The sequence below is a fragment of the Esox lucius genome, chromosome 12, assembly GCF_011004845.1.
Source record: "Esox lucius isolate fEsoLuc1 chromosome 12, fEsoLuc1.pri, whole genome shotgun sequence".
In the NCBI taxonomy this organism is placed as follows: Eukaryota; Metazoa; Chordata; class Actinopteri; order Esociformes; family Esocidae; genus Esox; species Esox lucius.
The window spans coordinates 8,827,782-8,852,516 of NC_047580.1; the positions used below are offsets into that span (position 1 = coordinate 8,827,782).

The window sequence follows — 24,735 nt, forward strand, 5'->3', positions numbered from 1 at the left end:
GGCCGTCACTACGGGGCCGTAAGCTGTGAGGGCTGTAAAGGCTTCTTCAAGAGGAGCGTGAGGAAGAACCTGACGTACAGTTGCCGTAGCAACCAGGAGTGTGTCGTCAACAAGCACCACCGCAACCGCTGTCAGTTCTGTCGACTGAGGAAATGCCTGGACATGGGCATGAAGATGGAGTGTGAGTCACGCGATCCTAAATGAAGACTGTTGGAATTTCTTGCCCCTTCCCAGCAGCTGAAGCTCATGGTGTTGCTGTTGTACATTCGTTTGTAAGCCGAGTGGTTGAAAATCCTGAAATGCTGGTTAAAACCTGAGGCCTGTCAGACCGTGTAATACGGGTGTAACAAAACCGTTCTGTACTGACTGCGTTTGTATATAATAGGCATGAGACATCGAATGGTTTGTGGTATGTTGGCCATATATAACACTTAGTTTTACTTCCACCATGGTATAGTCTGAATCATTCAAATGTATGATGTATTTTGCCTTGAAGTAAGGAGGTCCAACCATGCATCTAAGTAATACCAAGCTTTTACATCAGCAGCATGGATGTGAATCAATGCAATATCATTTGTCTATAACAATATTTGTTGTTTTTTCATTTTATAAAGGGATAGTGAGAGTGGAGAGGATGACAGTGAAGAGATGGTTGGGTCGGCTGCATTTGTTGGATTGTAAATGACTGCTTGTCAAAATAGTTTCCTGAAATCACAGGGCCTTTTCTGAGTTGCTTTGGATTCTGTTGTGTGTCCTTAGCCGTCCAGAGTGAGAGGAAGCCCGTTGACCTGCCTAGAGAGAGGCCTGCTAACTGTGCCGCGTCCACAGAGAAGATCTACATCAGGAAGAACCTGATGAGCCCGCTCATCGCCACACCAACCTTCATTGCAGACAGCGACGGCTCCAGGTCAGACACAGAAATGGCCGCTTTGTCTTCTTACTTGTCCTTGTGATTTAATCGGTCCCGTGGGTTAGGCTCTCTCCTCTGATTGGTGCTCTAGGTTTGCCTCCGGGGCTAGATCCCGTTGGTTAGATTAAGGTCTTTGACTGGTATTGTGTGCAGATCCAGTCTTCTAGACCCAGGGATGTTGGTGAACATCCAGCAGCCACTGATCCAGGCCGAGGGGACACTACTTCTGGCCACAGACCACAAGGTATCAGCCCCATTATTCATTCCTGACATTCTATCATTGTGACGCTCATTGTAGTACCCTACAGCGTGGTTCTCATCAATGGCTCAATGGTTGTGTCACCCGGCCTCTCCAGTCTGAGTCAGGGCAGGGGGACCTGGGGACGCTGGCCAGTGTGGTGACGTCTCTGGCCAACCTGAACGACTCCCTCAGCGAGTCACTGAACAACGGGGATACCTCAGATGACCCACAAGAGGAGCAGTCTGCCATCGAGATTACACGGTATGGGTGCAGTGGACATGTCCTTGAGAGTGTGCATGCGTGCATGCACGTGTGTGCATGCACATTTGTTTCCCTACCTTTAGGACACACAGTCACCAAAATCTCCTGACATTTTAGTCCTAGCCCTTTTCAGGTCCTAGCCCTTTTCAGGTCCTAGCCCTTTTCAGGTCCTAGCCTTTTTCAGGTCCTAGCCTTTTTCAGGTCCTAGCCTTTTTCAGGTCCTTGCCTTTTTCAGGTCCTTGCCTTTTTCAGGTCCTTGCCTTTTTCAGGTCCTTGCCTTTTTCAGGTCCTTGCTTTTTTGTCATTCCTGCTCTTTCAATGTATTGACTTGTTAAAATGCTTTTGCAGGGTTATGGTTTAGGGTTTGGGTTAGGTTAGGTTTAGGGGTTCAGGAAAATGGATTTCTGACTGAAGAAAATAAGGAACCAAAGTCTTGAATAGTCTCAGAAACAGTGTGTGCGTGTATCTGCTCCTGTATTACATGTATGTGTCTTCAGTGCCTTTGACACCTTGGCCAAAGCCCTGAATCCCTCCGAGTCGGGAGCGGGGCAGAACCTGGCGGAGGAAGGGGACTGCGTGGGCGGGGCCACCATCCAGTTAATCAGCCGAGGCCAGGTGACCCCCCTCATTGAGGTGGAGGGGCCGTTGCTCACAGACACACACGTTAGCTTCAAGGTGGGAGTCCGGAACTTCATGTTTCACCACAGAACAAAAGTTGCACATAACTCTGATGTATTCACTGACTGACCTGTTTTTCTACACATTCCCTCCAGCTGACCATGCCAAGCCCCATGCCAGAGTATCTAAATGTACACTACATATGTGAGTCAGCGTCCCGCCTCCTGTTCCTCTCCATGCACTGGGCGCGCTCCATCCCAGCATTCTCTGCACTCGGGTGAGATCAAGTGTATCTATATCTTCTGGGTTGGGTAGGTGACTTGCTAAATGTCATTTGTTACAGATATTCCAGTAATCCTTAACACAGCTGTTGTATTAGCCTAACTCAGTAACAATCTGTTTACTTTCTGGTTACTGCTTTAGAGGCATTACACAAATACTCAAAAGGCCCGGCCTAGCGCTGGAGGATCAAAGATAAAGCTGCACCTTTTCCAACCCCAATTTGAATGCTGTTGACCAAACACAAATGTGTAAATGAAAATTAATCCTACATCTACAGGTGCGTCTCAAAGAATTAGAATTAAAGTCAATTTTTTCCATAATTCTAATCAAAACGTGACACCTTCATATATTCTAGATTAATTAAACAAAGTGAAACATTTTTATATATTTTTTGCTTCAATCTTGATGATTAAGGCTTACAGCTCATGGAAATAAAAAATCCAGTATCTCAGAATATTACAATAAAATATGTATAATACAGAAATGTTGTGTAATTAACTCAACATCTGTAATTGTTTCCTAAATATGTTAATTTATGCACTCGATACTTGGTCCGGGCTCCTTTTGCACGAATTACTGCATCAGCCTGTGACACTTCGGTGGTGTTATGGAAGCCCAGGTTGCTTTGATAGCGGCCTTCAGCTCCTCTGTGTTGTTGGATCTGGTGTATCTCATTTTCCTCTTGAAAGTACCCCATATATTCTCCAGGGCAGGCGAGTTGGCCGGCCAATCAAGCAGGGTAATACCCAGGGGTGGGTAGTAACACGTTACAAGTAACGCAAATAAGTAAAAGAGTACAGTCAGAGGAACGAGTACCTTTCTAGTTACTGTCTGGGGGCTGTACTCTATACTCTTACTTTTTTTTTTTTTTATAAATCGTACTCTTAACTCTGTTACATTACATCAAATCTTTCGTAAAAAATATATCTTCAGTCGTTTGTCCAAAAATATTGAGTTTTTTCGTTTCGTGATTTGATTTGAGTTTGGGAGTGCGAGCAACGACGTAGCTAATTAAATGACAGACACCGACACGGAAAGTTCAATTGGAGGACGTTGACGAGGGAAATTCAAGTCCCTGGCCACAGTTGCACGACATGTTTCAATTTAAATTTAAAATAGGCAACACAGTCATCATGAAATTGTGTCCTTTTATTCCAAAAGACGCAACCATCTATGCTTTCAAAAACTCATCATCATTGCTCCGCAAGCACATAGAGGTAAGGTTAGAGAACCGGCTGGCGCTACTTTAGTTAGCAGCAACATACCTAGTCTAGCTATCTAGATTGTAGTTGAAAGCAATTGCTGCTAAACAGGTGGTTTAGTTGCAATGCAGTCAGCAATTCCACCCAGGACCTGACTTACTAACAACGAATATTTGATGTACTGAGCATTACTACACAATATTTTATATATATACAGTACAGGCCAAAAGTTTGGACACACCTTCTCATTCAATGCGTTTTCTTTATTTTCATGACTATTTACATTGTAGATTCTCACTGAAGGCATCAAAACTATGAATGAACACGTGGAATTATGTACTTAACAAAAAAGTGTGAAATAACTGAAAACATTTCTTATATTCTAGTTTCTTCAAAGTAGCCACCCTTTGCTCTGATTACTGCTTTGCACACTCTTGGCATTCTCTTGATGAGCTTCAAGAGGTAGTCACCTGAAATGGTTTTCCAACAGTCTTGAAGGAGTTCCCAGAGATGCAAATCTCTTCTGCTTGTTGCCTCTCCTTAGCAGTGGTTTCCTAGCAGCTACTTGACCATGAAGGCCTGATTTGCGTAGTCTCCTCTTAACAGTTGTTCTAGAGATGTCTGCTGCTAGAACTCTGTGTGGCATTCAGCTGGTCTCTAATCTGAGCTGCTGTTAACCTGCGATTTCTGAAGCTGGTGACTCGGATGAACTTATCCTCAGCAGCAGAGGTGACTCTTGATCTTCCTTTCCTGGTGTGGTCCTCATGTGAGCCAGTTTCGTCGTAGCGCTTGATGGTTTTTGCTACAGCACTTGGGGACGCATTCAAAGTTTTTGCAATTTTCCGGACTGACTGACCTTCATTTGTTAAAGTAATGATGGCCACTTGTTTCTCTTTACTTAGCTGTTTGGTTCTTGCCATAATATGAATTCTAACAGTTGTCCAATAGGGCTGTCGGCTGTGTATCAACCTGACTTCTGCACAACACAACTGATGGTCCCAACCCCATTAATAAGGGGAAAAAATCCATTAATTAACCCTGACAAGGCACACCTGTGAAGTGAAAACCATTTCAGGTGACTACTTCATGAAGCTCTTTGAAAGAACACCAAGGGTTTGCAGCGCTATCAAAAAAGCAAAGGGTGGCTACTTTGAAGAATCTAAAATATAAGACATGTTTTCAGTTATTTCACACTTTTTTGTTAAGTACATAATTCCATATGTGTTCATTCATAGTTTTGATGCCTTCAGTGAGAATCTACAATGTAAATAGTCATGAAAATAAAGAAAATGCATTGAATGAGAAGGTGTGTCCAAACTTTTGACCTGTACTATATATATATTTATTTACTTATTTTATTTACCAGTAACATGTATGATGGCATTAATTTGCAAGAATCTTATTTGCAACGTAGATTAATAATAGAAATACAGTATTATTTACTTTAGCAATTTATTTTGTTTTTCTATTCTGCATTGTTATGGGCTCTGGAAAACAAATGCCTATTCAAACATTAAAAATACAATTTGCGTTTGTACTTTCTTAGATAATTTTTCCTTGTTACTATGGCGTTATAATGTCTTGAACAAAATATGTAACTAGTACTCAAGTACTTTTTTGTCCAAGTACTCGTACTCTTACTGGAGTAGTTTTTCAGGTGGTATTTCAACTTTTACTTGAGTACATTTTAGGATGAGTAACATTACTTTTACTTGAGTATAGGATTTTCAGTACTCTACCCACCCCTGGTTATACCATGGGCAACAAACCAGTAACCAGTCGTTTTGACACTGTGGGGAGGTGCCAAGTCCTGCTAGAAAAGGAAATCAGCATCTCCATAAAGCTTGTCAGCAGATGGAAACAGGAAGTGCTCTAGAATCTCCTGGCTGCATTGACTCTGGACTAGATGACATGGCCCCCCAAATCATCACTGACTTTGAAGCTTCCCACTGGACTTCAACTTGGATTCTGTACCTCTCCACTCTTCTTCCAGACTCTTGGACCTTGATTTCCAAATGAAATACAGTTATTTTTCTCTTTCGCCCAGGTAAGTCCACTCCTTGTGGAGCTCCCCATGTTCTTGAATCGGCTTTGCTTGATAATCCTCTCAAGGCTGGGGTCATTCCTTTTGCTTGTGCACCTTTTCCTACCACATTTTCCCTTACTGTCAACTTTCCATGAATATGCTTTGATACGTGCAGCACTCTGCGAACAGCCAGCCCTTTCAGCAATGACCTTCTGTGGCCTCTTCATGGAAGGTTTCAATAAGTGTCTTCTGGACAACTGCCAAGTCAGCAGTCTTCCCCATGATTGTGGTTGTGTGTACTGAACCATTCTGAGGGATTGAAGGCTCAGGGAGTTAATTAGCTGATTGGACTGTTCTATGGTCGACATTTCTGTATTGTAAATTGTTTATTCTAATATTTTGAGGTACTGGATTTGTGATTTCCATGAGCTGTAGGCCGTAATCTTCAAGACTGAAACAAAAGTCTTGAAATGTTTCACTTTGTGTAATTCATCTAGAATATATGAAGATGTTCATTTCCCTCTGTAATTCAAATCAAAAAGTGACTTTTCCAATTTTTTCAGATGCACCTATAGTGTTTCAAAAGGAACATTACTCATGGAATGCAGTATGTGTAATCCCCGTTTCTAACCTCCCAACTCCGGTGTTTCCAGACTGTGTGTGTTTGTGTGTGTGTGTGTGTGTCTGACTGACCTGTATGTACAGTATCTCACAAAAGTGAGTACACCCCTCACATTTCTGCAAATGTTTGAATATATCTTTTCATGTGACACTGAAGAAATGACACTTGGCTACAATATAAAGAAGTGAATGTACAGCTTCTATAACAGTGTACATTTGATCAAAATAACTCAACACACAGGCATTAATGTCTTAACCGAGTACACCCCTAAGTGAAAATGGCCAAATCTATGCCCAATTAGCCATTTTCCCTCCCCGGTGTCATGTGACTCGTTAGTGTTACAAGGTCTCGGGTGTGAATGGGGAACAGGTGTGTTCAATTATCGCTCTCACACTCCCTCACTGGAAGTTCAACATAGCAAAGGACTCTCTGAGGATCTGAAAAAATGAATTGTTGCTCTACATAAAGATGGCCTAGCCTATAAGAACATTGCCAAGACCCTGAAACTGAGCTGCAGCACGGTGGCCAAGACCATACAGCGGTTTAACAGGACAGGTTACACTCAGAACAGGCCTCGCCATGGTCGACCAAATAAGTTGAGTGCACATGCTCTGTGTCATATCCAGAGGTTGTCTTTGGGAAATAGACGTATGAGTGCTGCCAGCATTGCTGCAGAGGTTGAAGGAGTGGGGGGTCAGCCTGTCAGTAGTTGTGGAATTTCACATAGAAATTGATAGATTAATAACACAAAGACACCTTAATTTACAAAGTATAGCTGAGTCATTTAATAAGTTTTAACATGCTGCATGGAGAGAGTCCGCATGCAAGGAATCTCTCCCAAATGACCTGATCCCTCCTGCTTGTATAGAATCTATCATTGTAATCTTAACCTTTGATAGTTAAGACAATTACTCTACCATTGAATTAGTTCCTGAGGCCCAAAAAAGGGCTTTAGACAACGAGGCACCGAATCGTAACAGACCGGGCAAGTGGTACAGCACAGGAGGTACAGGAGGTAACACATGGTCAGGATGAATATCCTTTGGGTATATACTGGGGAGCAGGTACAGGAAGGGAGTCGCAGAGTTACATGACAATGGGGACAGTAGAAACAATGGACCTCTAACACCTTGGCCTGATTGTCACATTATTCAAGAGGCTTCTATGCTATAAATGTAACATATGGAAAGGATTCGAATTGAAAGCTAGATAAGTACAATTTCTCCCTTACTGTTGGTAACAACAAACAAAATGCACTTATCTTTGGTCAAAATATTGCATTATGCAGTTCTGTCAGATGTCTGTAAACTGAATACAACTTGGAACATCTTTGTGAGGTGTACCCAATGAAGGATATGGAGAATCAGTGAATCCAAAGGAACATTCAAAATGATTATGGGTCATATCGGTACAAAACACATTAACACAAAATAATTACAAATATTTGTAGTCACATGCTTCTTAACAAAAGATAATAAATACACAAAGATATTTATATGTTGTCATCTCAAAGTCTTTGAACTGGAAGAGGGAACAGAGGAATGAACATGATGTCGGTTTCTTCTAGGACAGTGAAGTTAAAAAATGCCCAAAGTTTTGTTCATAAGTAGTGCCTTGCTTATATTTGGCAAGTGCCTTGCTCTGTTGATAAAGTTACAAGGCTGTGTTAGGACTCCAAATCATCACCTGGGGTATTTAGTTTGTGTTTGAAATGAACATGACACTTTGCTCAAAACAAACAGGTGGATCTGCAAAAGGAAAAACTGTATCCTGTCCTTTTGAGATCAGTTTATATAGTTGGTTTGGGCATGACATTATTGGTGAGAGAATTCAACTTCTGCTGTTCAGTTTAACATCAGGAACAGAAGCAAGTGGTCATCCATAAGAGGATGAAAAGGAATCATTGTGTTGGTCTCCCATAGATGCAGCATCCATGCTGTCAGGAACATGCAGGGAAATGCCAGCATGGCACCAAACTTGATCAGTTGAAAGATCTGCCCGTCTGATTGCATCACGGTCACTCGTCTCGTCGGTAGAATCCGCTGGAATCTCTGGAACCGCTGAAATGTCTGGAAGATGGTCCTCTCTCGATGGACTTCTGGACACCGACCCTCGATAGGCTGGATTCTCTGGAACCTCTGAAACGAAAGATGCCTTTCATTTAAATAGTTCAACCCTGACATAGTCCACCGGGACTATGTCTTGCCCTGAGGCCTGGGGAGGCCTTTTCCCGGGCAGCTTGTACACAGGTGTGTAAAACTATAGCCACTCTCAATGCAGGTAGTACTCTATCAGCTCCATGTTTCCAATAGTGACTCAAAGTCCATATGGAGAACGACACAATGGCCAGTGCGTCTGGCCATGTTACCCAACTTAATTTTTAGTACTGAATTGTTTTGTTCCACGATCGTGCTTGCTTGTGGTTTGTAGTGATAATGCAGGGCAACACCTAAAGCCTTTCCTAGGCATTGCACAATATCAGCTACGAAATGGGTACCCCTAGTTTATCTTAGCAGGAACACCAAACCTTTGAATCACTTGTGTTTGCAATGCCTTACCATCCATTTCCCAGTTGGAATACAACTACCAGTATTTATCTACACCCACCAGTTAAATGTGAATTTTTACAAATGCCCCCATGGGCAGGCAAGTGCACTCCAGGCACACTTCTCCCTATCTTATGTAACTGAAATGTTGCACACCTGTAAAATCTGGCTCATAAATTCTAAACCCTGGACATACCAATCTTTCTAATTCTGCCAATCTATCTTACTCGGTTTCACCATACCCCCCTTTTGCGATAGGGGCCATTCTATTGAACATAATTGCAAACAAAAGAAACAGAGAATGCAGTAAACCAAAACAACAATATTTCCAGGGAGTACAAAAGTCATGCACACAGCAAAATGCATATCTGAAATGTATTACCAAGAAACAGGCTTTGTTGAGGGCGAACTCAACAAGCTGACAAATGTGGGGACAATTAAGCAGACTCCACAATATCAAAATCATTGCAAATAGCATAGCCTTAATCCAACAAACGATCAAGATTACTTTTACTACTGCCATCTACATAATAAGTAAACTCGGTTATGTAAGGGTGCCTGCTGTAAATTGAGCCTAGGAATGAACACCATCCAGTGGTGTTAGCAACAGAATAGAAGGATTGAGGACCACAATGCTTGATTGCTACATTTGGAGTTGCAAACAGTGCAGTGTCATACCTTGTGAGACGAGAGTGAGGTAGATAGAATGTTGTCCAGAGAATGTGGGACTAACAGTGTAAGTGGACAACCCAGCACTATCGGTGAAGAGCCATCCAATACTCCAGTGGCCACTGCAACTGTATGCAGACAAGGAGGTAGTCCACGAGCCACAGAATCCAGCTGTAAGGAGTAATAAGGAGGTAGACCACAAGCCACAGCCTACAGCTGTGTAATAAGCCACTGGCCTTCGTTGTCCTCCATGATCCTGTAGTAATACTCCTTGTGCGAACCCCCCTTTCTCAGCCACTGCTAACATGAAAGGGAGGTTATAGTCAGGTAATCCCAATGCTGGAGCAGACATCAGTGCTGCTTTCAATCCATTGAAACAGTCAATTTTCTCCTCAGTCCACACAGTGTTGTTTGGGGCATCCTGAGTATATGAGTCAATGAGAAGGCGTGCCATGATATCAAAGTCTGGTATCCAGGGCCGGCAGTAGCCCGCCCTCCCAATGAATGACCGCATCCGTGCTTTGCTGTTTGGGTGGTCCTTGATGGCTACTACTCTGCTTGTAACACGTCCCAGATATTTCACAGTAGGAGAACACCACTGCAACTTTGATTTGGATAACTTGTGGCCCTTCACAGCCAGTGCTTGGAGCAGTACCATGGAGTCAGCAGTACAGACCTCTCTGTGGTCAGGTCAGCAGGTCATCGGCACACTGAATGAGAGTACTGCCTTGAGAGAAAACAACATCAGCCAAGTCTTTCTTTAAACATTGTCCATAGAAAGAGAGAATGTCACAAAATCCCTGTGGCAGTCTTGTGAAAGTGTACTGCTGACCCAATAAATGTAAATGCAAAAAGGTATTGCGAGTCTGGATGTATAGGCACAGAAAAATTATGAAAAATGTCAACCACTGTGTAGAACGTTGTGTTAGCCATGATTGACGACAGGATAGTAGCTGGGTTGGGCACCACTGGAAATTTAGCAATCATACACATTTATTGTCTGTAAGTCTAACACAAAACGGTATTTGTCTGTTCCTGGCTGTTTTTGGCAGGAAGAATACAGTGGGGAGAACAAGTATTTGATACACTGCTGATTTTGCAGGTTTTCCTACTTACAAAGAATGTAGAGGTCTGTACCTTTTTATCATAGGTACACTTCAACTGTGAGAGACGGAATCTAAAACAAAAATCCTGAAAATCACATTGTATGATTAAATAATTAATTTGCATTTTATTGCATGACAAGTATTTGATCACCTACCAACCATTAAGAATTCCGGCTCTCACAGACCTGTTAGTTTTTCTTTAAGAAGCCCTCCTGTTCTCCACTCATTACCTGTATTAACTGCACCTGTTTGAACTCGTTACCTGTATAAAAGACACCTGTCCACATACTCAAGACCAGAGAGCTGTGTAAGGACATCAGGGATAACATTGTAGACCTGCACAAGGCTGGGATGGGCTACAGGACAATAGGCAACAACTGTTGGCGCAATTCTTTAGAAAATGGAAGAAGTTCAAGATTACGGTCAATCTCCCTCGGTCTGGGGCTCCATGCAAGATTTCACCTTGATCATCAATGATCATGAGGAAGGTGAGGGATCAGCCCAGAACTACGCGGCAGGACCTGGTCAATGACCTGAAGAGAGCTGGGACTACAGTCTAAAAGAAAACCATTAGTAACACACTACGCCGTCATGGATTAAAATCCTGCAGCGCACGCAAGGTCCCCCTGCTCAAGCCAGCGCATATCCAGGCCCGTCTGAAGTTTGCCAATGACCATCTGGATGATCCAGAGGAGGAATGGGAGAAGTTAATGTGGTCTGATGAGACAAAAATAGAGCTTTTTGGTCTAAACTCCACTCGCTGGCCCTCATTTATCAAAAGTGCGTACACCAAATTTCCAGCGTACACCTGACGTACACCCAAAACCATGGTGACTTTGAGATTTATCAATATGGACGTTGGCGTACGGCACTCTCAAATCCTACGCCAGCTCAGGAGGTGGTGTACGCACGTTTTGAGTTAGTGCGGAAATGCGCAGAAAAAAAAATCCTAACGCACTGACAAACTAAAAGATATGATATATTATGACCCAATGTAAAAAAAACAACAACATAATTACAAACTTCAGTGTATATTTTTGTGCAACATGGACTTCAAGGTTTCATTTGTGTGACTTTACCAAAGCATTTGACTTATATGTATTCCTTCAGATGCGAGCCTGTGCGCTTTACATGACGTTTCAGGGTTAGGCCTGGCAGTTTCACATGGACTGGGTTCAGTAATAAAAGGCTTTAAATTACCAAAATATAATTCAGACTGACAAAATAATAAAAATGACAATCTTCTTCTTTTAAATAATAATAGAAATAATAATAATAACGACATTCTTCTTCTAAATAACAATAAACGTCATTAATAATAAATATCATGAAATAATAAGACGAATATTACAAATTGTCATGCAATTATTAATGTGAATGAATGGTACTCCACATCACATCATCATCTTTTATTCTGCTTTTTAAACTGCCAAATTAAACAATTTTATTTATTTCTACCTCCCTGGTGATCGTCTCAATCTCCACGTTTCTCTTTTTTGCTGTCTTCCGTGTGTCCATGGCGTAAAATGAGGGCGTGGGGGAAGCGGAGACTTGAATATATAGGGGCGTGTTATTCCAATGACGATCGTTTTCAGCCGCGGCATTTATCAAGGGCAGGTATTGCGTACACCTGGATTTTAAAGGTACGCACAGCTTCATAAATCAGGCGGTGAGAGGAGTGTAAGCAAAATCTTACGCCAACATATACGCCCGTTTCTACGCAAGAATGATAAATGAGGGCCGCTGTGTTTGGAGGAAGAAGGATGAGTACAATCCCAAGAACACCATCCCAACTGTGAAGCATGGAGGTGGAAACATGATTGTTTGAGGAAGCTTGTCTACAAAGGGGACAGGACGACTGCACCATATTGAGGGGAGGATGGAAGAGGCCATGTATCTTGGCCAACAACCTCCTTCCCTCAGTAAGAGCATTGTAGATGGGTCGTGGCTGGGTCTTCCAGCATGACAACGACCCGAAACACACAGCCAGGGCAACTAAGGAGTGGCTCCGTAAGAAGCATGTCAAGGTCCTGGAGTGGCCTAGTCAGTCTCCAGATCTGAAACCAATAGAACATCTTTGGATGGAGCTAAAAGTCCATATTGCCCAGCGTCAGCCCCGAAACCTGAAGGAAACCTGAAGTATGGAGGAGTGGGCCAATCCCTGCTGCAGTGTGTGCAAACCTGGTCAAGAACTACAGGAAACATATGATCTCTGTAATTGCAAACAAAGGTTTCAGTACCAAATATTAAGTTCTGCTTTTCTGATGTATCAAATACTTATGTCATGCAATAAAATGCAAATTAATTACTTAAAAATAATACAATGTGATTTTATGGATTTTTGTTTTAGATTTCGTCACTCACAGTTGAAGAGTACCAATGATAAAAATTACAAACTTCTACATGCTTTGTAAGTGGGAAAACCTGCAAAATCGGCAGTGTATCAAATACTTCTTCTCCCCACTGTATGTGTTACAAACACTGGTAACCTCAATTACAATTTTGTGTTGTAATAATGATTTCAATACAGGTTTGATACCTTTTATATCTTCTTTAGACAAAGGATATTGACTACGCCTAGGAAATGACTTATAAAAATGTATAGAACTCTTAATTGGTACAGCAGACATTACCTTACCCACGTCATTTGCATGTGTTGCCCATTTGGTAATCAGGCAGATTTGCTAGAATGGAAGCATGGAGATGAGCTCCATGGAGGGGTGGGTAGAGCTCAAACTCTCTGGTAGTGAGACAGGGTGACAGTGAAACAAAATACACTGGTAGACTGACAACCACCCTTCAGAGGAGATGAGGGTTTTAACGCCCCTCTCCAGGACATCAGTCGTTCCCCATCTCCTGAGGTTGAGATGAGGGTTTTAACACCCCTCTCCAGGACATCAGTCGTTCCCCATCTCCTGAGGTTGAGATGAGGGTTTTAACACCCCTCTCCAGGACATCAGTCGTTCCCCATCTCCTCAGGTTGATGGTCCAGATGAACAGCTAAAAATAAACTGGGATGGTGAAATTTTTTGACAGTCCTGTGGATGTAAAAATTAAATAGTAGCCCCTGTGTCAATAGAAATATGTACGAGCTTACTGTCAATCATAATAGTAAAATGCGGTTCTTCCTTTGAAAAAGAAACCAATAAGCATTTATAAAATGCTGCCAAGTAGGACTCATTTCCCACCTTGGCCTAACCATCTGCTGAGCACTTGAGTCAATGTTCAATTGGCCCTGTCCACTCTGCTGTGGGGATAATTACTCCACCCCTTTGAGGCACCTTGATGATGAGCACCAAACTTCTCCCTATTCCCAGAAAATCTGTTAGAACACTCCCGAGCCCAATGCCCAGGGACACCACACATAAAACAAACACCCTCTTCCTCAGAAATATTCTCTTTCTGACGATAACAGGTCTTACCATCTCTACCCTGGCCGTAACCATGCGATTGGTTACAATTAACATTATGATTACCACTGATATCTGTGACAAAATGTTCATATCATTCTTACTTTTCTTGCTTTGTGTATCTCTATAATGTTTCTCAAATTGTCGAGCACACACCAATACCAATTTTTTGCTTCCCAAGCAAGAACGCTATGTTTAATTGGTTGACAAAAAAGGTGATTAGCCGGAACAGTGATGCCTAGAAGGCTGGTGACATAGACCTCTGGAGCATGTGCAATGGAGGAGCACCTGCGCCGGAGGGATTCGTGACAGTTGTCTTTAAATCTAATCCTGAAATCCTCAGATGTCTGTTTAACCTCCATTATTTTAAACCAATCAAATTGTTTTATAAAATCTACTTTAGCATTGACCACATGGCACAATGGATTCACGACAACCTTTGTTTCATCCTTATTTCAACATTCTTAAACTTTTCACTTTCTAACTTAGCTTTCTCTCCTTCTAAACTTTCCATTCTCTCTTGCACTCTGTGTTTCTTTTATTCTCCTAGCATGAAAAGCTTGGAGATGCTCAGGCAGAGTGCTACAACTTACTTTTACTTTTCTCATCTCCATCCTCAAAACCATGAATAGGGAAAACATTATATCCTGCTCACTAGGGCTGTCAACGAATACTCTATATTCGAATAGTTTTTAAAAACGAATTTCGAAGGTGAAAATGTATATTCGAAAAAAAAAATGTGGGGAAAAAAACGCTTGCGGTAGCCCACTGCTTTGCAAGCGCGCCTAATTGCAGTCATTTTTTAATTTTTTTAATACAAGCGCCAAGATTGTAAGTAGCCTTTTTCGTTTTTAAGCAATTTCTTTTTTATGAACCTCAGCGTAAAAGTTCTTTGTTGTCACATTTCTCGGAATTGTGTGCCTCATTTTAATTAACGTTAAACAGAAACATTACTAAAGTGTATGCTACGACTGAATAGATATGCATGAATAAAGGTTAAATGCACTGCTTCCACTGGTTTGATTATTTAGCGTTTCATGTCAAGGAAAAGCTCCATGTTTACCACAGCACAGCTCGCTCAATGTCGGTTCTATATAGGCTACTGTGAAACCTCAATTAATGTTAATATTTGTTTCAATCACTGAATGAAGCCTGCTATATTTGGGACAATAGTCGCGACCTTATATTGCCGGCACAAAACTCTTGATCAGCACTCAAAATGTGTTTATTGTTGTTAATTTTAAACCGTTATGCGCACAGCCGCACATTGCGCAGAGAGTGTGAGGGCGAGAGAAAGTGCGAGCGTGAGCGAGCGAGCGTGAGGTCTGCGGTCTTGGTCATCATTTGATTTACTTGTTTTTGTGTAGGTTATACGTTGTCAAATATGTTTAAACTTAAATAGACTACCTATACATGTAGTTATGTCTCTTTGTATTAATTTGTCCTGTTATTGACGTAATGCGCGTCATTCACAAAATGCACATGCGCAACCAGAAGTTCGAATAGTTTGAATATTGTGTTTTTTTAGAGGGAATATTCGAACGTCATTTATGAGCAATTTTGACAGCCCATATATCAATTTTGACCGTATCATATATCGAACCAAATGTGGATGTTCTCAAAATATATATTAAGTGTATTAAATCATTACTTTCACTACCTATCTATCTATCAGATGAAAATCCTATCTTCTGAATTATATGAGTTGTTATTTCAAAATATTGTATTTACCAGAATCTAATAGGCCTATGTATGATACCACAATACTATATAACAACACACAATTAACAATTACATAACAAAACAATAGCTATTCTCTTGGCAGAGACAAGCAGAAACACAGAATTTGTCTAGAACACACAGAAATCACCAGGGTTTGAAGAGCAGACACAAAATGCAATAATGAACACACATACAATTTCGCCTGCGTTGGACGAGCAGAGAGACAAAAATACAAACAGCACGCGCACACTCATTTTCGCCAGAATTTAGGCTCTCATTCTAATTATGTGCAGAATGTATAGGGTATACATGCAACTTACACACATTTTAAACTTGATTTGACCAACGATCAAATTATGGCGTCACCTCATTTATAACGTTTATTCGCCCATTTGCTGCACATCAGTGTCAATTTATTTTCACAAAATGTATTCACTGATTGCGTTACCAAGTACATTTCCTAGCTCAAAAGAAGTTTAGTAAGTAAAATAAATACATAGGATTTTATTTATTTATTTATTTTGTTTAACTGTTGTGGAATTTCACATAGATATTGATTAATAACACAAAGACACCTTCATTTACAAAGTATAGCTGAGTCATTTAATAACTTATAACATGCTGCATGGAGAGAGTCCGCATGCAAGGAATCTCTCCCAAATGACCTGATCCCTCCTGCTTATATAGAATCTAATCTTAACCTATGATACAGCCAATTTCAAAAAAATTGGGACACTGTACAATTGTGAATAAAAACAGAATGCAATGATGTGGAAGTTTCAAATTTCAATATTTTATTCAGAATACAACTTTAGATAACATATCAAATGTTTAAACTGAGAAAATGTATCACTTCAAGGGAAAAATAAGTTGATTTAAAATTTCATGGCATCAACACATCTCAAAAAAGTTGGGACAAGGCCATGTTTACCACTGTGTGGCATCCCCTCTTCTTTTTATAACAGACTGCAAACATCTGGGGACTGAGGAGACAAGTTGCTCAAGTTTATGAATATGAATGTTGTCCCATTCTTGTCTAATACAGGCTTCTAGTTGCTCAACTGTCTTAGGTCTTCTTTGTCGCACCTTCCTCTTTATGATGCGCCAAATGTTTTCTATGGGTGAAAGATCTGGACTGCAGGCTGGCCATTTCAGTACCCGGATCCTTCTTCTATGCAGCGATGACATTGTAATTGATGCAGTATGTGGTCTGGCATTGTCATGTTGGAAAATGCAAGGTCTTCCCTGAAAGAGGACACGTCTGGATGGGAGCATATGTTGTTCTAGAACTTGGATATAACTGTCAGCATTGATGGTGCCTTTCCAGATGTGTAGGCTGCCCATGCCACACGCACTCATGCAACCCCATACCATCAGAGATGCAGGCTTCTGAACTGCGCACTGATAACAACTTGGGTTGTCCTTGTCCTCTTTAGTCCGGATGACATGGCGTCCCAGTTTTCCAAAATGAAATTCAAATTTTGATTAGTCTGACCACAGATCACTTTTCCACTTTGCCACATTTTAAATGATCCTTGGCCCAGAGAAAACGCCTGCACTTCTGGATCCTGTTTAGATACGGCTTCTTTTTTGACCTAAATAGTTTTAGCCGGCAACGGCGAATGGCACGGTGGATTGTGTTCACCGACAATGTTTTCTGGAAGTATTCCTGAGCCCATGTTGTGATTTCCATTACAGTATCATTCCTGTATTTGATGCAGTGCCGTCTGAGGGCCCGAAGATCACGGGCATCCAGTATGGTTTTCCGGCCTTGACCCTTACGCACAGAGATTGTTCCAGATTCTCTGAATCTTTGGATGATATTATGCACTGTAGATGATGATGACTTCAAACTCTTTGCAATTTGTCTCTGAGAAACTCCTTTCTGATATTGCTTCACTATTTTTCGCCGCAGCATTGTAGGAATTGGTGATCCTCTGCCCATCTTGACTTCTGAGAGACACTGCCACTCTGAGAGGCTCTTTTTATACCCAATCATGTTGCCAATTGACATAGTAAGTTGCAAATTGGTCCTCCAGCTGTTCCTTTCCGTCCTCTTAGTGCTACCTGTCCCAACTCTTTTGGAATGTGTAGCTCTCATGAAATCCAAAATGAGCCAATATTTGGCATGACATTACAAAATGTCTCACTTTCAACATTCGATATGTTATCTATATTCTATTGTGAATTAAATATACGTTTTTTTTACTCACAATTTGTACAGTGTCCCAACTTTTTTGGAATCAGGTTTGTAGTTAAGACAATTACTCTACCATTGAATTAGTTCCTTAGGCCCAAAGAAGGGCTTTAGACAACGAGGCACCAAATCTTGCCAGACCGGCAAGTGGTACACTACAAGAGGTAACACATGGTCAGGATGAATATCTTTTGGGTATATACTGGGGAGCAGGTACAGGAAGGGAGTCGCAGAGTTACCTGACAATCGGGACAGTAAAAACAGTGGACCTCTAACACCTTGGCCTGATTGTCGCATTATTCAAGAGGCTTCTATGCTAGAAATATAACATATGGAAAGGATTTGAATTGAAAGGCTAGATAAGTACAATTTCTCCCACACAGTGGTCAGACCATACGCCGCACACTGCATCAAACTGGTCTGCATGGCTGTCATCCCAGAAGGAAGCCTCTTCTAAAGATGATGCACAAGAAAGTCTGCAAACAGTTTGCTGAAGACAAGCAGACTAAGGACATGGATTACTGGAACCATGTCCTTAGTCTGATGAGACCAAGATAAACTTATTTGGTTCAGATGGTGTCAAGCGTGTGTGGCAGCAACCAGGTGAGGGGTACAAAGACAAGTGTGTCTTGCCTACAGTCAAGCATGGTGGTGGGAGTGTCATGGTCTGGGGCTGCATGAGTGCTGCCAGCACTGGGGAGTTACAGTTTCACTTAGGGGTGTACTCACTTTTTTTGCCAGCAGTCTAGACATTAATGGCTGTGTGTTGTGTTATTTTGAGGGGACAGCAAATGTACACTGTTATACAAGCTGTACACTCACCACTTTACATTGTCGCAAAGTGTAATTTCTTCAGCACTGTCACATGAAAAGATATAATCAAATATTTACAAAAATATGAGGGGTGTACTCACTTTTGTGAGATACTGTATATGGGTGTGTCTGACCTGTATGTATATGGGTGTGTCTGACCTGCATGTATATGGGTGTGTCTGACCTGTATGTATATGGGTGTGTCTGACCTGCATGTATATGGGTGTGTCTGACCTGCATGTATATGGGTGTGTCTGACCTGTATGTATATGGGTGTGTCTGACCTGTATGTATATGGGTGTGTCTGACCTGCATGTATGTGGGTGTGTCTGACCTGTATGTATATGGGTGTGTCTCTGACCTATGTGTGTGTCTCTGACCTGTGTGTGTGTGTGTCTGACCTGTGTGTGTGTGTGTCTGACCTGTGTGTGTGTGTGTGTGTGTGTGTGTGTGTGTGTGTGTGAGTGCGTGTGCATGTCTGACCTGTGTGTGTGCGCGTGTGTCTTACTTGAGTGTGTGTGTGTATCTGGCCTGTGTGTGTGTGTGAGAGAGAGTGTGTGTGTGTCTGTATGTATATCTTAATTCAGTACAGTAACTGACCGTGTTTCTGTCTCAGTCAGGAGAGCACCACCTGCTTGGTGCGCGCCTGTTGGAACGAGCTGTTCACCCTGGGGCTCGCTCAGTGTGCCCACATCATGAGCCTCTCCACAATCCTGGAAGCCATCATCAACCATCTGCAGAACAGCATTCAGGACGGTATGACGTCAGCCTCCAGATCTCCGCACAACACGTCAAGCGCCCTAGATTCGCAAAACCCTCCCTCCGACAACCAAAGACACAGAAACCACGTTCACGGAACTCTGCCGTTATGTTCTCAACTGTTTGTTTCTGTCCACCATTCCCCTGACAGACAAGGTGTCTGGAGAAAGAGTGAAGCTTGTGATGGAACACATCTGGAAGCTGCAGGAGTTCTGCAACAGCATGGCTAAGATGGAGACAGACAGCTATGAGTACGCCTACCTGAAAGCCATAGTTCTCTTCAGCCCCGGTGAGCATAGTCCTACAAAACCTCACACATTGGTCCAGAAACACATTACAGATTACAGGTTATAACAAGGGCCTTGCGCATTTTCCAGGTTAGGTCATGTAATCATGGAAACGTTAGGCCCTTAGGCAGCACTGATATCATCAGAAATGAGTTAACCCCCCCCCCCCCCCCCCCCCCCCGAGAAGTTTCTTTGAGATATTCCTTACAGATGTACAGTATATCACGACTACAGTACTTACCTCCTAGTGAATAGTTAGGAAACAGACATTGTGTGTCTCACTAATCAGACCATCCAGGCCTGAACAGTTGCAGCCAGATCGAGAAGTTCCAGGAGAAGGCCCAGATGGAGCTGCAGGACTACGTGCAGAAGACCTATCCCGACGACACCTACAGGTACATGAACCCCACCCCCGTCTCCCCGACATGAAACGTCTGTCTGTAGCTGAACAATACGCTGGTCTAATGATGAAACGTCTGTCTGTAGCTGAACAATACGCTGGTCTAATGATGAAAAGTCTGTCTGTAGCTGAACAACACGCTGGTCTGATGACTCTCCCCAGGTTGACCCGCACTCTGATGCGTCTCCCTGCGCTGCGCCTGATGAGCTCCAGCGTCACGGAGGAGCTCTTCTTCACGGGCCTCATCGGCAACGTGCCCATCGACAGCATCATCCCTTACATCCTTAAGATGGAGACGGCAGACTACAACACCCAGTTCGCGGGTTCCACCGCGTGACCCGTCCCACTGCGTCGCTAACCACGCCCAAAACCTTTCCGACCCCTCTTGAGACTCCGGCCGAATACCCCCAAAAGAGAGCTCGCGATCTGAATCCCCCAATCTCTTTCCCTGAAAACACTTATGGTTTTTGAAACCACTCTCCAAACGATGCAAAGTCACAGACGGATCAGAGAGTGTGCCTCTTGGACCGTGTTGCTCTCCAGGTTTGTGATAATGCCTAACTATGGAGTACCCTGGATGCATGAGGCTGTGAGTCCGTCTGTAGCCTGGGATTCTGAGCACTTATGTTGCCTTTAAGACAACTAAAAACTTGGATAACGACATAAGCTTATTGTTTCTGAACTGGAATTCTAATTTTGCTTAATGCAATTCAGAAATGTTGAGGCCCGTAGTTTCAAGTTGTCTTGAACGTATCATTAACATGCAGAGGGGGGAGGAGTCAGGGCTGGCTCATCTCTCTCTCATTAGCACTTTAGCAAAACGGCTCCAGTGTGTTGTACAGTATATGTTTTAGCTAAAGCCTTTTGATATGCTTTTATCTTATGCAAGCCTTTCTGTACATTCAACAAGTATATCAATCCAGTTATCGCCTGCGTCTTGTTCTAATCTCGATAAGCTATATTTAACACCTAGCCGACATTGACTAATGAATGAGCGACGCTTGCCTGAATGTCATTACATGGATACATTGAGATGCGAATTGGTGTAAAGGTTTGTTCTGTTTGGGTACTTTGAACCTTTCACCATATCGTACAATGTAACACAGAATCACTATCATGCTCATCCATGCCTCAAGCATTGTCTGTACCTAGAACCTTTTGGTTGAAGTCAACCTATTTTCCTAAATCAGGTACAATACTTTTCTCAGTCTAATAGCAGCTAACCTGGATCCTTAATCTATACGAAGGACGGACAAGCCATTTGAATACTGAGCCACTCCATTCAGGATTATATTACGTGTACTCTCCGCTTCACATAAAACATCAAAAGTCGTCTTTTGTTTCAAGCGGAACAAGGGAAAATGTGCAGGTGGTTTTGATGTTTTTTCATACATTTCGTATTCAAATGTTTCTTGTTCATTTCACTGCAAGTGTTTCCCTAAAACTTTCCCTGTGCCTGTCCATATGATGACAGTCTTTCAGGCATGGACGGACCTATTTCCATGTCTCTGCCTAAAGCAAGATGCACCTTCATTATTTGGCCATGATATGTGTGGAAAATGTAGTTTGTGCAATCACCACATTTCTACAGCTCCAGGTTAAAGTAGCCCTTAACCACTCATGGGAACAGATTGTCCTGCACCTAGTTAACTAACTTTTATTATTATAATTTTTATTATTATACTTTTATTATTATAATAATATATTTAGAGGGGTCCAAAAAGTCATACACTGTATCCATGGTTAGGGGCAAATTGATGTCCATCTAATTTTTTAGCCCTCATTTACAATCAAGCCTTGTGGGACATGATGTCCCGTATTGTTCGGCCTTTTACACATTACACAAAAGAAGTGACAAGGGTTCGTTTGTGTAGCTCTCCTCATAGTATTTTTGTGCGACAGCACTTTCTGCATGCGTGTGTGGGCTCCTTTACAGTAGCAGACTTACAGTGTTGATTGAAACATGTGAACCCCTTCCCTTCCAATTCTTAGTGTTCCTAAAATCTTTATTTAACCAGAACTTATTTTTATGTGACATAATGGGTTTATTAATGCTGCAGCTATTTATTATTTTAGTAATCGAGTATTCTGTTGATTATTCCATCGATTAATCGAGTAATCAGATAAGAATTACTTTTGCCTTCTTAAAGAGCAATAATAAATGTACAAAATAGATTTTTTGAAAAATCGCTTAAATTGCATATAATAATATTATCTATAAAAACGGAACCACGCTAGTGCATTTAAGTGCCATATTATATTAGGGGTTTTAAAGTAAACTTTTTTCTGAAATGCAAAAGCAAATAAAGAAATGAAGTAATTTCAAATTACTTTAACCTAAAACTAAGGCATCAATTTAAATAATAATAATACAAAGATTGCTTTAAAGCTTTGTGGCATTTAAAGGAGGCAAAAAAAGGAGTTCTGTCAAGATCTTTTCTCCTGGATGAGGTGTGTGTGTGTGTGTGTCATAATAACAATATGAATTGAGCTCAGGCACAAATTGACTGCAGCATTTTATTTTGAGCAAAACTTAATTTAGGGACATAAATAGACAACATACTGATTTATGTTCTTAACTAGCCATATAGCCATAATTAAGCACATCCTTCACTAGTCTTCATCTCAACTAGCAATTATATTGATGCTAACGTTACCTTGTTTCGGGTCTGTGGACTTGATGCGTAGAGTGGATGTTTTTCGTCTGAGATGTTGAAGCATTGACGTCGTTCTATTGTGGTAGGCAAATTTGGTTTTACAATAGACAGACTATACAGAGTTTTCGCCTAACATGATCACAAACTTTGGACACTTACTGTCGTTTTCTCTTGCCTGTCTCGTCGCCTCGCTCCTTGCTATTTTCCACCATCAAATCAAGTCTACCTCACGTATACACAGCGTAACCGCGTTGTAGTTGTTCTAGTTGCAACAGTAATAATAATTTGTGCAAAAGACAGTGTACACCAAGGGTGGGCAATATTTGTCACTGGGGGGCCACACTGAAAATGCCAGAGAGCATCGTGGGCCAGATTAAATTTTTTACCAACATGCCTAAAAAACACACAACATAGCTAACTCTGTTAACTTGCATATTATATTTATGCATATTTATTTTCCATGCAAAACCGTTTTCATAATTTTACTTAATTTAATTTATTATGTTCTGTTTACAACTGTTATTATGACAGGCAAAGGCTTAAAAAATCCCTTATTAGGGTTATCACTCAACAGACATGTTGCAACACATATTTGCCTTAAAACTTAACTTTCAACTCAACAGAGTAAGCTACATTACATAAGGTATAGTGTATATCTAACTTCATCTAACTTCATCCGGTATATTTTTTGTACTACGTGCTTTTAACGACAGCGATTCCAGCAGCCCAAAGACAAGAAATCAACTTTTAGGGCTACTCACTCAATATAAACAGGAGAGACTCGTATGGGCGTTGACAAGTGAGGTGAAGTCAGGAGTCATTTCTGTGGAAGCAGTGTGCGGTTTTGTTGAAGCAGTGTGCGGTACTGTTGCAAGATGTTCATCAGTGAGGCTGCATCTGCGCTTGGACTTGTTGAATTGTAGCATCGGGTGACAGTTTTTGTATTTCGCTGCGTGCTTGCTCTAGAAGTGCCTCTGCAAATTGTACTCTTTAAAAACGGTGACGTTAGCTTAACATATTAAGCAAGTTGCTTTACCTGCGACATCTAAAAATAAATATTTTCCTGTAAATAGTTTTTTTAAATACCCTGCTTTCGTTATCAACTTTTCTTAGGCTAATTTCGAGAGATCGCTTGCCATCAATTGTGTATAGTACGTACAAATGATAACTTCGCGCGTGGATTCTGGTGCTGGTCCCTACGTATCATAGCAACGCAAATACCTTGTTTCAACTTAAAAGTATTTTAAACAGACAGTATGATACTGCTGTGCTTAATACTGGGAGTGCCACGGGACTTTTAATTTGAAAAATAAATAAATATGCAACAGTAAATAAAGTAACGTAATTTGCGGACCTCGTCAGGTATTATTATTATTTTATTATTTTAAACGTTTTGGATGTATCGTGGGCGGGATATAATGACTCAAGGGGGCGGATCCGGACCGGGGGCCTTATCTTGCCCGGGGGCCTTATCTTGCCCAGGTCTGGTGTACACTGAGCAAAACGGATTAACCGAAGCTTCAATGCAATGCATCGAGGATTTTTAGTGATCAAGTTTCTCGAGGAATTGTTTCAGCCCTAGGGTTTATAGTTAACAATTCCATAGGTTGATTTAGAGCAAATCATGCATGTAGTAAAATACAAAAAGGGAATTAGTTCCGGTGCTAAAAAAGAGAATCAAAAATTGCGTTGGTTTAATCTAATAGGTAAGTAGAGTCAGGTGGGGCAATAATTGGGTACCAAGTGAAACAAAGGAGGGATCTTTAGGGAAAGAGTTTGGGCGGGATTGATGAATAGAGACAAGAAACCTGGTCAGCTTGGTGTTACCTATACAGATGAATGCAAAAGCCTGTCAAGAATTATGAAGATCTCAAAGGATAATTCAGAAGAGGGTAGTAAGAGCACAACAGTCTGCGGAAGGCTATATGACCTCACATCAGTCATCAGTCCAATGTGAGACAAATCATTTAGAAATGGAGAGCACCCCTGACACCCCTCACATTTTTG

The 24,735-nt window shown here is 41.6% G+C and overlaps 2 protein-coding genes across 4 annotated transcripts in view; one reads left to right on the plus strand and one right to left on the minus strand.

The window, feature by feature from the left end:
• The window catches only part of nr2c2 (nuclear receptor subfamily 2, group C, member 2), a 28,561-nt gene extending 5,432 nt beyond the window's left edge, over nt 1–23,129 (plus strand). For 2 of the 3 annotated variants that reach the window (XM_010895252.3, XM_010895254.3), the window contains 10 exons: nt 2–181; nt 760–907; nt 1,064–1,154; nt 1,267–1,412; nt 1,910–2,087; nt 2,186–2,307; nt 19,242–19,381; nt 19,536–19,673; nt 19,961–20,066; nt 20,234–23,129. In XM_010895252.3, the coding sequence (XP_010893554.2) occupies nt 2–181; nt 760–907; nt 1,064–1,154; nt 1,267–1,412; nt 1,910–2,087; nt 2,186–2,307; nt 19,242–19,381; nt 19,536–19,673; nt 19,961–20,066; nt 20,234–20,408 (1,424 nt within the window). In that variant the 3' untranslated portion in view covers nt 20,409–23,129. The remainder of the gene's footprint in view (nt 1; nt 182–759; nt 908–1,063; nt 1,155–1,266; nt 1,413–1,909; nt 2,088–2,185; nt 2,308–19,241; nt 19,382–19,535; nt 19,674–19,960; nt 20,067–20,233) is intronic. The other variant, XM_010895253.3, reaches the window with a different exon arrangement.
• On the minus strand, nt 7,960–10,460 carry LOC109616451. Its single transcript, XM_020052103.2, has 2 exons — nt 9,387–10,460; nt 7,960–8,300 (listed from the first exon to the last, which is right to left on the minus strand). Exons 1-2 carry the CDS (start codon nt 10,033–10,035, stop codon nt 8,038–8,040), a joined length of 912 nt encoding a protein of 303 aa, XP_019907662.1. The 5' UTR covers nt 10,036–10,460; the 3' UTR covers nt 7,960–8,037.
• Nucleotides 23,130–24,735: the final 1,606 nt, after the last annotated feature.

Bases quoted from the DNA above. Each gene is read 5' to 3' on its own strand.
- LOC109616451 (XM_020052103.2), bottom strand. From the start codon at position 10,035: ATGGTACTGCTCCAAGCACTGGCTGTGAAGGGCCACAAGTTATCCAAA. The intron at 8,301-9,386 runs GTATGACACTGC...CTTTCGTTTCAG, and splicing joins CCTCACTCTCGTCTCACAAG to AGGTTCCAGAGAATCCAGCC.